This window comes from Fukomys damarensis, unplaced genomic scaffold (genome assembly GCF_012274545.1).
Source record: "Fukomys damarensis isolate Sample0158 unplaced genomic scaffold, DMR_v1.0_HiC HiC_scaffold_10, whole genome shotgun sequence".
NCBI classification, from domain to species: Eukaryota; Metazoa; Chordata; class Mammalia; order Rodentia; family Bathyergidae; genus Fukomys; species Fukomys damarensis.
Genome location: NW_022900922.1, coordinates 18,379,749 through 18,394,868, shown reverse-complemented (window position 1 = coordinate 18,394,868; position 15,120 = coordinate 18,379,749). Strand labels below are relative to the sequence as shown.

The 15,120-nt window shown below is 45.8% G+C and overlaps 1 protein-coding gene across 1 annotated transcript in view; it reads left to right on the top strand.

The window, feature by feature from the left end:
* The first annotated feature begins 1,386 nt into the window (after positions 1-1,386).
* Positions 1,387-15,120, top strand: part of Aldh5a1 (aldehyde dehydrogenase 5 family member A1) — a 23,761-nt gene continuing 10,027 nt past the window's right edge. Inside the window, exons 1-8 of the mRNA XM_010623091.3 lie at positions 1,387-1,510; positions 4,544-4,674; positions 4,923-5,006; positions 5,686-5,856; positions 7,398-7,514; positions 9,787-9,930; positions 12,533-12,676; positions 14,815-14,973. Coding sequence (XP_010621393.1) covers positions 1,387-1,510; positions 4,544-4,674; positions 4,923-5,006; positions 5,686-5,856; positions 7,398-7,514; positions 9,787-9,930; positions 12,533-12,676; positions 14,815-14,973 — 1,074 coding nt within the window. The remainder of the gene's footprint in view (positions 1,511-4,543; positions 4,675-4,922; positions 5,007-5,685; positions 5,857-7,397; positions 7,515-9,786; positions 9,931-12,532; positions 12,677-14,814; positions 14,974-15,120) is intronic.

Here is a 15,120-nt window from a genome sequence, read left to right as displayed (position 1 = left end):
TTGACTCTGTTAAGGTAGCACATTACATTTATTTATTTGTGTATGTTGAACCTTCCATGCATCTCTGGGGTGAATCCTGCTTGGTGTATAACATTCTCAGTAATTTGCTGCATTCCGTTTGCCAGTATATCTTACTGAAGATTTTTATGTAGTTCTCTTTTTTGGTTAGATCCTTCTCTGGTCTTGGAATCAGAGTAATGTTTGCTTCCAGGAAGGAATTCAGAGTATTGTTTCCTTTGCAGTTTCATTAAAGAGTTTGAGAAGTGGCAGCATTAGGTCTTCTCTAAATTTCTTGTAGAATTCAGTAGTGAATTCATCAGGTCCTGGGCTTATCTTTCTTGATAATTACATTATCAATTTCATTGACTAATATTAGCTTATTTAGAATTTTTGTATCTTTTTGGTCCAACTTTGTAATTCATATGTATCAAGGATTCTGTCCATTTCTTCTGTGTTTTCCATCTTATTAGAATACTGGTTCTTGAATTAGGTACTACTGAACTTCTGGATTTCTGCAGGATCTGTTGTGATTTTACCCTTTTCATTCCTAATTGTATGGATTTGAGTCTTTTCTTTCCTTTTGTTGATAAGGTTGGCTAAGGCTTTGTCCATTTTATTTAATCTTTCAAAGAACCAACACTTTCATTCATTGATTCTTTGTGTTGTTTTCTTAGTCTCCATTGCATTAATTTCCACTGTGATCTTTATATTTTCCTCCCTCATGTGAGCTTTAGTTTGACTTGCTCTTCTTTTTCTAGAAGCTTAAACGTTCAACATTAGGTTATTTGCGCTCACTCTGTTTTCCTGATATGGATATTCATTGCTACTGCTATAAATTTCCCTTGTAGGACTGCTTTCATTGCATCCCATGAGTTCTGGTATGTTGTATTGGTATTATCACTTAAAGATAGAAATTGTCTGATTTCTTCTTTAGTTTCATCTGTGACCCATTGGTTGTTCAGAAGGATATTATTTAATTTCCATGTGTTTATGAAATTCTTGAGGTTTCTTTTGCCATTGATTTCCAATTTCATTGCACTGTGGTCTGATAGTATGCATGGGATTAATTTCAAATCCTTTGCATTCACTTGAGCATGTTCTATGAGTTAGTATGTAGTCTGTTTTGGAGAACGTCCCATGCGAAGAATGCGTATTCTGACGTTGTGGAGTGGAACACTCTGTAGACATCTACTAAGTCCATTTGTTCAAAAGTTTCGTTCCATTCTAATATTTCATTGTCAATTTTTTTTGTCTAGTTGACTGAGTCTAGTTTGTGACTGCTGGGTACTGAGGTCCCTCCAGGGGGATTATTGTGGAGTGTGAAATACAGGAGACAGTGACAACCAAGAGCTTTTGGCCTTAGTGGGTGGAAGGGACGGCGCTGAGATGGGGAGAGCTGGGGTGGGGCCACACCGGGTGACATTGGAGTCAGTGGAGGCCTCAGAATTGTCCCTTAAACACACAGGTGTGGATGTGAGGTGGCAGTGGGCTGTTGAGCTGGAGTTTGCGGGTGACATGACGGAGTCGTGCATGTGTGTTTTTCCTGTGTCCTCACAGCTGTGTGGGTGGCTGAGGAATTCCCAGGAAGGAGCAGCTCGGGCCTCTGGTGCCATTTCACAGTCTCACGAGGGCTCACATGGATCGAGGCCTCCCCGGGGTCAGGGATCTTCTCAGGGAAACTTCCTTCTTGAAGGGAGGGGTTCTTCGATCCTGGGTCATTGTACTAAGGGACTGGTGCCACTGACTCCGAGTGTCACCCACAGGTGGGAGATGGTGGGGCCATGGGTAGTGACATGGCCAAGAAAGGCAGCTCTTGAATCACCTGGTTTTTGGCTTCTCGGGCTCCAGTGTCTTTCCCACATCTGTTTTCCTCTCACTTCTCTAAGCCCATGGGCCCCATCTGCTCCCGAAGGCAGCCCAGGAAAGAGACGGTAAAGCTCAACCTGCCACAGATAGAACGGCCCTAGCAAAGGGTGTTTCTTTTCATGGGGTCTCATGGGGACATCAGTCATTATATTTTTTTCCTTGAAAGGGATCTCGAACAGGTGGAATTTAACTATTGTGCAGATGTGGGTTCAAGCACAGTCCAAACAACCGTGTTGTGTCCCCACTGTGGGAGGAGATTTTATTGTGGAAATGCATTGCTGTAAAGTTTAGGGTCAGGTCAGTGCCCGTCTCTGCACTGGTGTCATCTGGTAAACCCACTTTCTCAAGGACACAGCTGCTTGCTTGCTCACTTGCTGAATTCACGCCCTGATTTACTTCTCAGCTCTCACTGCCAAGAGTGGCAGCTGCTCCTTTCCTCTCAGGCTGCCACTTCCAAGTCCTGCCAGTCCCCACGTCTCACAGTGACACCAGTCACGCTGAATCAAGACCCACCCTAAGGGCCTCACTTTATGTTTGTTACCTCTCTTGTGTCCCTGACTCCAGCTAAGGTCCCATTCTGAGGCATTGGGCATTAGACTCTTCTGCAAGTTTAGGGCAGGTGCATTTCTACCGGATCTTTGCACATGAAGGCTTGCACGTTCATGGTGACCGGCAGCAGCACTGTTACACATCCAGCCTGGACACTGTGTCTTCTGCCCTTGAACGGAACACTTTTTATCCTAACACTTCCCATACCATTTCATATCCTCTCTCCTTCTTTCTCAGACTAAACATGGACTCTATGTGGTGCTTTATTCTATTCATCTCCTCAGACACGTGAGCCTGCCCGGGAGGTTTTCCTGTCTGTCGCTCACCCAGAGCCACCTGCAGTCTCCTGGCCTGTGTCAGCCTAGGCCTCACTGTTACTGCACGGAGGGAGAGTATTACAACATCCTTACTAAGAAGGGTTTTCTAAAGATATCAGTGCTTGTTCTTGGGGGTGCGGGATTTGGAGGCTTTAACTTGACATTTCCCCGAGGGGAGAAATGTGTCTTGTTAGCCTGCCCCTGGGAAGGACAGTGCCTGTAGGAAGCAGCTGTGCTGTGGACCACACACGGGCTCTCTGCTCTCGATGGAGTAAGACATTGAAGACAGTCTTAGACCTCTGAGTGGGTGAGGCTGTCAGGACAGGCCGGCTTTGCCCCCTTCCGTGGGCAGTCCTCGGGCAGGTGAGGGGAGCCGGTCTCCTCTACACCTTGGGCGTACCTGTCCAGGTGCAGCAGCAGGTGTGGTACCCTGGGGCGCATCTCTCAGAGAGCCTCTGTGCTGCCTTTTTGGCCTGGAGTCTCCAGCCATCCTCTGTTTTCCAAGTGGATTTTTATATAAATGACTTGTTTTTATTTATTTGTTATTTATTTATTTATGTTTGCAGGACTAGACTTTGAACCCAGGGCTTTTGCACTAAACCACATCCCTAGCTTTCTCTTATTTTGAGACAGGGTCTCACTAAGTCACTATATTGCCCAGGCGAGGTTTAAACTTGCAAATCCTCCTGCCTCAGGCTCCTAGAGTGCTGGGATTACAGGGGTGTGCCACCCCTAACAAGGTAAAATGAATTATTTTCTAAATCCTTGCATTAAATTTTAGAAGTGATTTCTTCCATAAAATTCTTTCTTTCCTTCCTTCCTTTCTTTTTCTTTTCTTTTCTTTTCTTTTCTTTTCTTTTCTTTTCTTTTCTTTTCTTTTCTTTTCTTTTCTTTCTTTCTTCCTTTCTTCCTTTCTTCCTTTCTTCCTTTCTTCCTTTCTTCCTTTCTTCCTTTCTTCCTTTCTTATCCTTTCTTCCTTTCTTCCTTTCTTTCTTTCTGTCGAGACAGGGTCTCACTGTGTAGTTGGACTAACTTGGAACTCTCCTCCTGCCTCAGTGCTGGGATTACAGGCATGTGCCACCATGCCTAGCCTTCCATAATATTAATAATCCCAATTGTTCCTTTAAGTTGTTCATTCTTTGGAAAAATTTTAATTGTGGTAAAATATACATATAATTTACCATTTTATCCATTTACAAGGGCACAGTTCCATGGCATTAAGTACATTCACGTGCTTGCATCCTAAATGACCAAGTAGAACTCAGGCTATCTAATCCAGATCTTCAATATGTAGGGTTTAACGGAAACTTGGAATTTTAGAGGGGGAAAAATCTGGTTATTATGCATTCTAAGTTCCTCACAATTCAGGAGCACAGTGGGGAGTCACTGCAACTCCCTTTAGTAGGGAGAGAGCTGCATTCCATGCTTGGTTCTGTGACCCAAGTTCATCATTAGTTCAAAGTCCTAGTTCACTGTCTATTCTTCCTTTAATTCTTAATATGCTTGTCACCCAACTCTGTCCCTAGCTCTTTCCCTTGCTAGCTGCCTTACTTACTCATAAGCTAACTAAACTATTTTCTACACTACAATTTGTTAGTCTCTGTTACCATTTATCAAAGGAGGTCACTGTGTGTCTACCCAAGGGAGTCACTCGCAGTTCTCCAGAGAAGCAGAACCACGAGGCTCTGTAGAGAAGTTTGGGAAGAGATTTCTTCCGGGAACTGGCTCACACAATTAGGGAAGCTGAGAAGTCCCACAAAACACCATCCACAGCTGGAACCCAGGGGCAGTTCAGCATCTGAAGGCCTGAGAACCAGGAGTGGAGCGCCACCCAAGGGCAGCAGAAAGGATACTCAAGCAAGGAGCAAGTTTGCCTTGCCTTCGCCTTCTTGTTCCATTCCGGCCCTTACTGCGCTCAGTGAGGCCACTTGCATCGGTGAAGGTGAATTTCTTCACTGTCTACCATTTGAAATGCTAATCTCCTGTAAAACAAAAAAACAACTCACCGATACCACCCCCTAGTTTGCCCAGCTATCTAGGCATTCCATAGACTGCTGAAATTGACACCTAAAATTATCTCTGCCCCCAAGAAGGAGACCGCACAGGTATTTTAGGAAAACAAAGATTACGGAGTAGTCTGTCTTATACTTCATACTTCATTACTTCTCTGCTTTGTTCTGTGTTTTTTAGGAGAGGAGTTCATTACTTCGGAAGTGGTACGATTTAATGATGCAAAATAAGGATGACCTTGCCAAAATTATCACAGCCGAGAGCGTAAGTTCAGGATCTTTGCTGCTACCTTGAGAAATTGCCCCAGAACTTTTAGACTAAAGCTTGGGCAAGTTTCTGATTTCCTACCAGTGTTGTTCTGTAGCTGAAGAATGTGTGAATCCTTATACAATATCCAGATACCGAATCGTTATTGTGCCAGGAGGTCCCATTTACTAAAATGCAATTTGCATGTTTTAGTTTATTCTTTACTAATATGCAAACATAGGTTTGTTTGGAACTGTATGAATACTGCTTTTTACCATCCCAGTTTTTTCTGTGTGACTGTCTTGATCTTTCATGTTGTTTTTGTACAATATTAGAATGTACCCACATTTTCTCCATAGTTACAACAAATGATTGAAACCATACTTCACCATTTAGGACATCTTAGAAGGAGGAGAAAAAACATTAGAAGATGAAGTGCTAGGTGTCTCCCTAACTTGTGAACACGTTGAAGATGCAAATGATTCTGTGACTTAGGTGACACAGCCATATTTATCTCCATTATTGTTTGTAATTCTGCTTCCATATACCTACAACTAAGTTAGAAATTTTCCAGCAGCCCTGTGAGTTCTGTAATGGGAGACTTTTCTACTCGTCTCACAGCCTTGAGGAATTTAGAAACACAGTCATGCCTTTGTTACTAGAAGTTAATAATGTGTCCTTTTCTGATTTAATTTAGGGAAAGCCACTAAAGGAGGCACAGGGGGAGATCCTCTATTCGGCCAGCTTCCTAGAGTGGTTTTCGGAGGAAGCTCGCCGCATTTATGGAGACATTATCTCTACTGCTGCCAAGGAAAGGCGGGCCCTGGTCCTCAAGCAGCCCCTGGGTGTGGCCGCAGTCATCACACCTGTAAGTGCTGGACGGGCAGATCCCAGGGTCGGTGGTTGGGTAGGGAATCCAGGGAGCATGCTCTTCCTTGTGAGCAGGTGTTTTCGTCCTGTTACCTTTGTTAGCTGCGTGGTTTCCTGATTCCTTTACTGTGGAGGATATTTCGTGCTCCTCTGGGATAAGGTTAGGTATGAGGGTGGTGATGTTGGTGGTGAGTGGAGTACACATTGCTGATGCCTTCAGAAATCATGTGACCCACATGGGGACCCAGGTGGCTTTTCTGTCTTGCCATAAAGTAGCGATGGCGAACCTTTTAGAGGCCGAGTCCCCAAACTGCTAGTGATGTCATCGCCCAGAACTGATGCTGCTTGCCGAGCATGCGCATGGCCCCTCTGTGCACTGTTCATTACTGATGCTCAGCTGCTGGAGCGATTCTAGGGCAAGCTGGCTCGTGTGCCAACAGAGAGGGCTGTGTGTGCCCACTGTGGCACATGTGCCATGGCTCCGCCAACACTGCCGTGAAGTCTTCTTCCTGGCATTTTCTAGCTCTTCAGAAAAGATTGTCTGGAATTTGCCATTTTTAAGAAGGTTTAAGACAGCAGACATTTTTAAGTGTCCATAGTTTGGGGAAAAATTGTTTCTATTATAGCTATGATCAATAGCAGCCCATGTATGTACCCACCAGCAGGTCAGGATCAGGTTCTGGAGTGCACAAGGCGAAGAATATGAGGCTGCGTCTGCCTGGATGGGGCTGCAGTACTCACGGAGCAGCCCCTCCTGGATCTCTTCACCAGCTCCCGCATTCACTTCTCTTCAGGATTTGCCAGCTGGTCCAAGACCCTGTCCCTCCCTGCTGGGTACAGGCACAGGCAGAGTCCTCCTTAGTGTCCACACTGACTGGCTTTGACCCAAGGATCTCTTGGCCTCCAGCAGGTTCTTTGTCAGTTTCCCCAATGGTAATAGTAATATCAACGTCAAGAGACGTGATAAAGATGTCGTGATTTAAAGTGCTTAGAACAATACCTAACGTAGAATAAGCACTATACAAGTATTTGTCAAAATAAAATATGGTCACTATAGATATGTAGATGTCTATAGGTACCTGTATAAAGAGGGAAATGAATCATTTATCATTTTCAAAATCGCTGTGGCTAATATCTTCTCCCAAGGGCCTCCGCCAAATCCACACTGTGTTTGGAAGTAGTTTAATTGGGAGATGCCACATCTGCTTGTGTGCTTAGTATCATCTTTGATAGGTTTCAGGATATAACTTCAGAGCTGAATTAGTTGTGACAGGAGCTGTACATTTCACAAAGCCTACAATTCTTACCATCTGGACCTTTACAGGAAATACAGGTCCACACAGTTTTGACCTGTGTGAAACTCACATTTCCTGTCTTTAAGGGCACCTTTACCTCCCAAGTCCCTCAAGTCAGCAAGGGTAAGGTGCTCTGGGTGATCACCTAGGCAGCCGGGAGCTGTGCAGGGGAATCTGCTGCCTGCCTGCCGGTGGAAGAGTGAGGTCCTTCTTCTCACACCTGTCTTCTGCTCTTTGGTCCCAGTGGAATTTCCCCAGCGCTATGATCACCCGGAAAGTGGGGGCTGCCCTGGCAGCCGGCTGCACTGTGGTGGTGAAACCTGCGGAGGATACGCCCTTCTCCGCCCTGGCCCTGGCCCAGGTGAGCCTCCCCTGGGACTCTGCGGAGCCAGCCAAGTCCAACAGTGGGTTTTCCTCAGGGACACAACAAAGCTGTTTTGTGGCTTCTTGCTTTGCCTGCATCTCCTGCAACATAATGTTGTGTTTTAATCTGCTGAAAATTATTTTAAGTCAGGAGTTGCTCTTTTCAGAAAAAAAAATGGATGGGAGACTTTCTGATGCCTACAGGCCATGTATTTTTTAGTCCACTGTAAAAATGCTATCTATCCATCATCTTCATTAAAATGTCAGTGATTCTCACATTTGGAGTCCCTGTCGCTCCTGCGGCTGCTCCAGTTTGACCTGCATCCAGGCAAATCTTTTTTTTTTTTTTTTTGGTACTGGGGATTGAACTTGGATCCTTGCGCTTGCGAAGCAGGTGGTGGAACCACTGAGCCAAATCCCCAGCCCCATCCAGGCAAATCTTACTCTGCTTGAAACCCCTGTGGTGGTGCATTCCTGTAATTCAGCACCGTGGGAGGCTGAGGCAAGAGAATCACAAGTTCCATCCCAGCCTGGGCAAGTCAGTGACTTAGTGAAACACTGTCTTAGAGTTTAAGTATTTATAAAAAGGCGGGAGAGGTAGGTCAGTATGAAGACCCTGGATTTGATTCCTGGTACCACAGGGATGCCTCTCCCAACCTCTGGTGTCCTCTACCCTTGTCTGTCACCCTAGAGCATCTCATCATCTCAGGTTCCATGGGTCACCCCCAGCCTGGAGCACTGTCCCCCCACACACTCATGACGTGCTGCTTCCTGTCTGCATGTTTTATAGAAAACTCACAGCAGCAGCACAGGGATTTCTCGCATGCACACTCAGCTTCCCGCGTTACCAGGGAAGGAGCTAGTGCCACCTCACACAGTGTCAAATACACATATTGATTACTTCAAGCAGCAGTCACTTGAGGAACCATAACCAGAAAGGCCCATTTGGGCCGGCTACAGTGGTGCACTCCTGGGAGCCCCGCTACTCGGAGGCTGAGGCACGAGGACTGCAGTATCAAGGGCAGACTGGACAGCCTAGCGAGACCCTGTCTCAAGAAATGCAAATGCTGGGGATGCAGCTCAATCCCCAGTGCTGGAAAAACAAACCCCTGGCTTTGTGCCGTTCCTCCGGTCTTATCCGAGCTTCCCTCTCCTGCTCACAGTGGGCATCCAGGTGCTTCCCTGCGCACTTGTGGCCCTGTGGCTGGTGGCCGCCGGAGATACCTTGCTGCTAAGTCTTGTCATAAATATTTCCTGTAATTTTCTCATTGTAAATGCCATACTTTGGGTCTGCTACCCAGTTGCTGTCTTTGTGAGAAGATTTAGGGAAATTGAGAAACACTGCTTCTACTGCCATCTTCCCAGAATCCCAGTCAGGTTTATATAGTAGGTTATGTTCATGAGATTCAGAAATTCAAATAATTCAGGACACATCTTATCCAAAGAGAATCACTGCAGAGTGTGTATAGGTCCGCAGCTGGCTGCCCTGAGCAGCAGCTGCCCCTCTAGTGCCCTGGGGAGGCTTTGGCTGGGCTCTTCTCTCTGCCTCCCTTTCCTCACTTCCAGCTGGGCATGGTGGTGCACGCCTGTAATCCCAGCACTTGAGAGGCTGAGGCAGGAGGATCACCATGAGTTCAAGCTAGCCTGGACAACACAGTGGAACCTTGTCTCAAAAAACAAAGCAAAACTAAAATACACACACACACACACACACCCCTTTCCTAATCTCTGCCCTGGAAGATGGACTCAGAGGCACTTTGCTTGTGGCCCAGCACCAATAGCTTGGCACTAAACATCTTTCCACCCTCCACCTGGAGAATCACCACCTTTTTTTCTTGAATGCCCCTCTGCATTTTCTTGGGAAAGAAATCTAAAGTTGTTTGACTAGCAAGTGACAGCAAGATTTATATCCCAATACATTTATTTTAATGATGTTTAACATACATTAATGTTAAATCATTTTGGCACTAAAAATCACATTTCAGTTTCATATACATTTGATATATGAATATATAAACGCATCATTACATATTGGGCATGGATATCGATATGTACTTATGCTAGGGATGAAGCCCACATTCCACCTCTGAATCGCCCCAGCCCCAGGTGGATTTACTCCACACACGTACTTGCTTCAGCAGCACAGACCCTGTGAGCCCAAGGTCAGCTTCATTTTCTTTCCATTAATTTGTGGGTTGTACATCTACACATTTCAGTTTTCCGCTTCTCTCTCAGTCTAATAACCTGTTGCTGGCTGTTTCCCTCCACAGCTCGCAAACCAGGCAGGCATCCCTTCCGGCGTGTACAACGTAGTCCCCTGCTCCAGAACCAAGGCCAGGGAGGTTGGGGAGGTGCTCTGTACCGATCCGCTGGTGTCCAAAATCTCCTTCACTGGCTCTACAGCCACGGGAAAGGTATGTGGTAGGACTCAGAGAAAATAAGTGTCATTCCAGTTTTGTTTTTTGTTTTCTCTTTTTCTTTTCCTTCCTTCTCCACTGCCCTTGGTTTTCTGAAACTGTATCTCACTATGCAGTCCAGGCTGGACTTCAACTTGAGGTGATCCTCCTGCCTCAGCCTCGAAGCACTGGGATTACAGACATGTGCAGTCATGCCTGGCTTTCTTTTTTATAGAGTATAAAAGTACTATTTTATTTTCATCACAGTTTTTAGTAAGATTTCTAGCAGAGCATTAAAGCTTTCCTAACACGGTGTCTGCTCATCCTCTGGAGATATTTGGGACTGTGATGCCTACTGTGACATGACATGGGCGCAGGGTGACAATACCAGAGCAACAAGGGCCCCAATGTTTTGCTTAATGTCAGGCAGCTGAACACTATTCATTGGATTTCTTTAATTCCAGATTGCACATTTTTTTCACAGTCTAGAATTAAAGATTCCAGAAACTCATCAATGATGCTGAAATGGGTGTCTTGGAATTGAACAAAAATTCTATACAGGTACTTCCAGAAATGGAAGACCTTTTTCTTTTTGGCTGTGTTTTTTTTCCTTTGGTGCCGATGAGTCCATTCTTTAAAACTTCACACATGTCCCTGGGAGCAGATTTTTATTGATCCATTTAAGTGTTCAAAAAAGGGAAAAGTCAGGGTGAAACTGAAGTTCTCATTTACAGTGTTTCCAGATAATATGCCCTTTCCTACTACACGTATGTGTACGTGTGCTTGTGGACATGTGTGTGCATACTCATGCTAGACCTACGGAAAAAACAGGGGGCCAAATATAAAGCAAATCTGAAAGTTTTTGTGAAAGTGGTCATTTTTAGAAAGCATGAAGAGGAGGTAGGAGTAACGCAGTTATCAGATGATTCCCAAGAAGTCACCTTTGTCACGCCGTATGGTCCCACTCGGGCAGCAGCCCTTTAAATTCCTTCCACCCACTCATCCCACCTACCGTCCACTCAGCCCTTCTCCTGTCCATCCATCTCAAAGCAGGGATGTTTATGTCCAAGAACTGCCGTGCTCCTGGTTGGTGGATCTGGCCGTGAGGACTTACAGGGCTTCGGATGTCGCTGTGAAGTAGAGAGAGGACGGGAAGAAAGCTGTGACAGCAGGGAGATCCCGGAGCGTTGGGCACAGGGCAGTGACCCCACCCCCACCCCCGTTCTTCCAGTTTCCTCAGCAAACTGTCAGCAGCTGTCTGGTCTCCAGGAAAGTGTCAACCGTGTTTCCTCCGATCTGGCTTTGCTGCTCTTTACCTAGGACAGTGATTTGCTCCAGTGACATAAAGGGAACAGTGATAAGTATAGCAAAAATTGTCTGGACTGGATGTGTAGAGCATGAGCTTAGCATGGGCAAGAGCTCAGGTTCCCTTGACAGCACTAAAATGATAATAACAACCATGACAGCAGCAACAACAGCTCAGCTCTGTGTCAGGGGCCTCTTCTGAGCCAGGTGAGAATCCAGAGGATCTGCAGCTGAGCTCCTGGTCCCTGGGCACAGGCTCGCCTCTTAGATGAAGCACACACAGGGCAGTGTTCTGGAGGTGCCCCTGCCCTCATCCCCTGCGGGGCCGCCCCCTCCCAGGGCCCTGCGGAGTGTGGTACAGCTCACGACACCTGCTCTCTCCCGAGAGCGGTCACCTGAGGGAAGCAGCATGCACAGGCTGGCAGTGACTGAGGACAGTGGCCCGGCAGACCCGGGGAGCTGGGTGCTGTGGTCAGCACAGAACCAGGGACAGTGTTGTTGCAGCTCCAGGACTCATGACAGCCAGACTGGGCCGTCTGGGAAGAAGCTGAGTAACTCAGTGGTGACCCCACAATGGGAACCATCTTCATACTGGAGAAAGTTCCAAAGAGACAACAGCCTGGCAGACGGCACTTCTTAAAAACTTTGAATGAAAAGGGTTGTGTTGAGTCTAATAAATATGTTTAAGCCAGGCACGGTGGCACACGCCTCTAATCCCAGCCCTTGGGAGGCTGAAGTAGGACTGCCACAAGTTCGAGGCCAGCCCGGGCTACATAGCAAGATTCTGTCTCAGGAAGGAGGCTGGGGTGACAGAGTGTTACGAACATGTTAAGATGTTCCGGGTAAATGGCTAGAGAGGAAGATTAAGCAGATAAAGCTGTATGATTATGCCCTATTGTTTTCTTTTTTTAAAGGGAAAAATACATGTCCGTGATGCTGCATTCTGAATATGCACCTTGAAATGCTGTTAGTGGTAAACCATAGCTTGTGGGATTCTGGGTGATTTCTAAAATCTTATTTCTGTATTATGATGTGTAAACCTACCCCACATATTTTAATACATGGAAACTTAAGGCAGTGCCTGTTCACCTTGAGACATCCCGCCCTGTCCCTATCACATCTCTTCTTCTTCTCCCATGTACACAGTATGAGTGCACACCACTTTTGTCTCTCCCTCTTCCCCTGCACACTGCTGCCCCATACACACTGTGTGCGCCTCGTTGCTTTCATTACTAGGTGACGCTGCTGGCAGAGACTTCATGGCTCTGGTTGCTGGGTTTGTGCTCACGCATTTGCATTGTGCCCACTGCTGCAGGTCCTGTTGCACCACGCAGCCAGCACAGTGAAGAGGGTCTCCATGGAGCTAGGTGGCCTGGCCCCATTCATCGTCTTCGACAGTGCCAACGTGGATCAGGCTGTGGCAGGGGCCATGGCATCTAAATTTAGGAACGCTGGTCAGGTGAGCTATGTAAAATGTCCAGGGTCTGGGGGTGTAGAGATGTGGGCCTAGTAAAGACCACACCAGTACCACCTCCACCGCCTTACTCATCTCCTGTGGGCCTTCTGCTGCTGGTCAGCTGCGGGTTCTCTCTCTTGACTGGAGTGGAAATCACCTTGAGCGCCAGTACCCTTGGCCCTTGGTGCTACAGTCTGGGCTCTGTGTGCCTGTAGCCTTCAGCACTTCTAGCCCCCAGCCCTCAGTTACAGCTCTGGCCGTTGCCTCTGGCCAGCTCCTCAGTAGCCAAGGCTCTGCCCTGAGTCATCTGGAGCTCTTAGCAGCTTCTGCTCGTCTCTGGAAAGCAATCTGCTCTTCCTCCTTTCACATTTCCACAGGATTTATAGAACTACCGGAACAAGGCTTTATTTGAACAGAGTCTGTGCAGTACATGCACGGAGAAGGCCCTCCGAGGTTAACTGGAGGAGTATTAGAGGAGTGTTGCTGCTTATATAAAGCAACAGCAGGCCTGTGATTGCACAAATTTGAGCCTGCTGATTGGCCTGAATTCAAGCTTGCTGATTCAGATCTGATTCTAATTCAAGCCTAGTGTGGTCAGGGCAGACATCTCCCTGGACTTGTGCAGGATGGCCAGGACAGCTGCACTGTAGCTCTCCGCCGAAGCATGCCCCCTTCTGGCTGTCAGCTAAAAAGGGGAAGGGTTGGGTTGGCTGTGTCTGGTCTCATTTCCATCCTACTTCATTCATTCTTTCATGGAGCCTTTATTGATTCCTTTTTATTGTACTAGGGACTGTGCAAAGTTTGGGTAGACCACAGGGAGGTAAGGCGTAGTCTCTAGCTTCAGAGGGTTTCCTGAATTGCAGATGTCTTTCAATCAAACAGTGCACTCTTTTCTCTTTTTCTATGCTTTACGTCTGGTTGTTTCCACGGATCTCCCTTACTGGGTTTTTCACTACTGAATGGATGTAGTCATTTCCTCAGACACAAAACAGTCTTCAGCAGAGAAGGTCTGAGGTCCCCTGTCTTGAGGAAAAGAAAGGAGGAAAATTTCTTCCTAAGCTTCTTAGGAAGTAGTCTTTAGCTGTGGCCTTAATGTATCATCGATTTTAAATGCTTTTAGGAAATCGAATAAATACATCTGAAAGGTTCTCTTATGAAAAGGTGAAATGTCGCATTCTATTTTGTGTTGGTTTTCTTTGTTTTGGCCTTTGGTAATTAATTTTTCCCACTTCACATAACTTTAATAGACTTGATTCTTTCAGAAATAGACATGCTTTCCTATACATAACCCAAATACTAATGTGTGTAATTTTCAGTGTTAAGCCATAAGCTTACAACTTTGGGGCAAGTTTCTTTATGCCAATAAACATGCATAGTATGTGAAATATATGTATACTTTTTTCTACTAGGCTAATATATGATGAAGAAAAAAAATTTGATCAGTGATTACTACATTTCTTTTAGCTGCATTTTATAACTTAAAATACTAGGTCTGATCTGATTAGAAAAAAAGCAAGAGTTTTTTTCAGTAATTTAGGCTAACATGGAAGAAGGGCCTTAGGTCCATTTTTTAGAAGGAGCTCAATTTTTTTATTTTTTATTTTTTTGGTACCAGGGATCAAATGCAGGACCTTGCACTTGCAAGGCAGGCGGCAGCACCACTGAGCTACATCCCCGGGCCAGGTCCATTTTTTAAATGACAGATTCAGTCAAACACTTGGAAAGATGCATCTAGAAAGTGTAAGTTAGCATTTGACCTCATTCTTTGTAGCCTCTGTGGTCACTGCCAAATTGTTATCTCTCCAGGGGGTTATGGCCCCTTTTTCCTACTTGTTTTAGAACAGTTTCTTCAAGCCACTTAAAAAAAACCAACGTGGGGTGAGTGGCCATTAGTCTTGTTTTACACAGGGATATTTACACCTACTCACGTGTTGGACTGTACCTGTGTAGCAGCAAGGGAGGGAGGCCAAGAGGAAGTACAGTTATCTTTGGGCCCAGCCCACCTGGGGGAGGAGAGCAGCCCCAGGTTGGACGCATAACAGCTGTGTGTTCCCGGCAGGGAGGCAACTGTGTCACGTTTCCTGGCTGGATCAGTAGTTCCCAACAAACCGACTGTGGGTTTGCTTCTGTCTCCTATCCAGACTTGTGTTTGCGCAAACCGATTCTTGGTGCAAAAGGGTATCCATGATGCCTTTGTAAAAAAATTTGCTGAAGCAATTCAGAAAAGCCTGCGTATAGGGAATGGATTTGAGGAGGGAACTACTCAAGGCCCATTAATTAATGAAAAAGCAGTAGAAAAGGTAAGTTCATTTCATTATCTCTGAAAGTAAACTGTATGGTTTCAAACTGAAAAGCTTAAAACAAAAACACTTTGGTGAGGTGCCCAGCAAACTTATTTTGGAAACAGTGGAGAAATTTGTAAAAAAAAAAAAAAAAAAAAAGAGAAT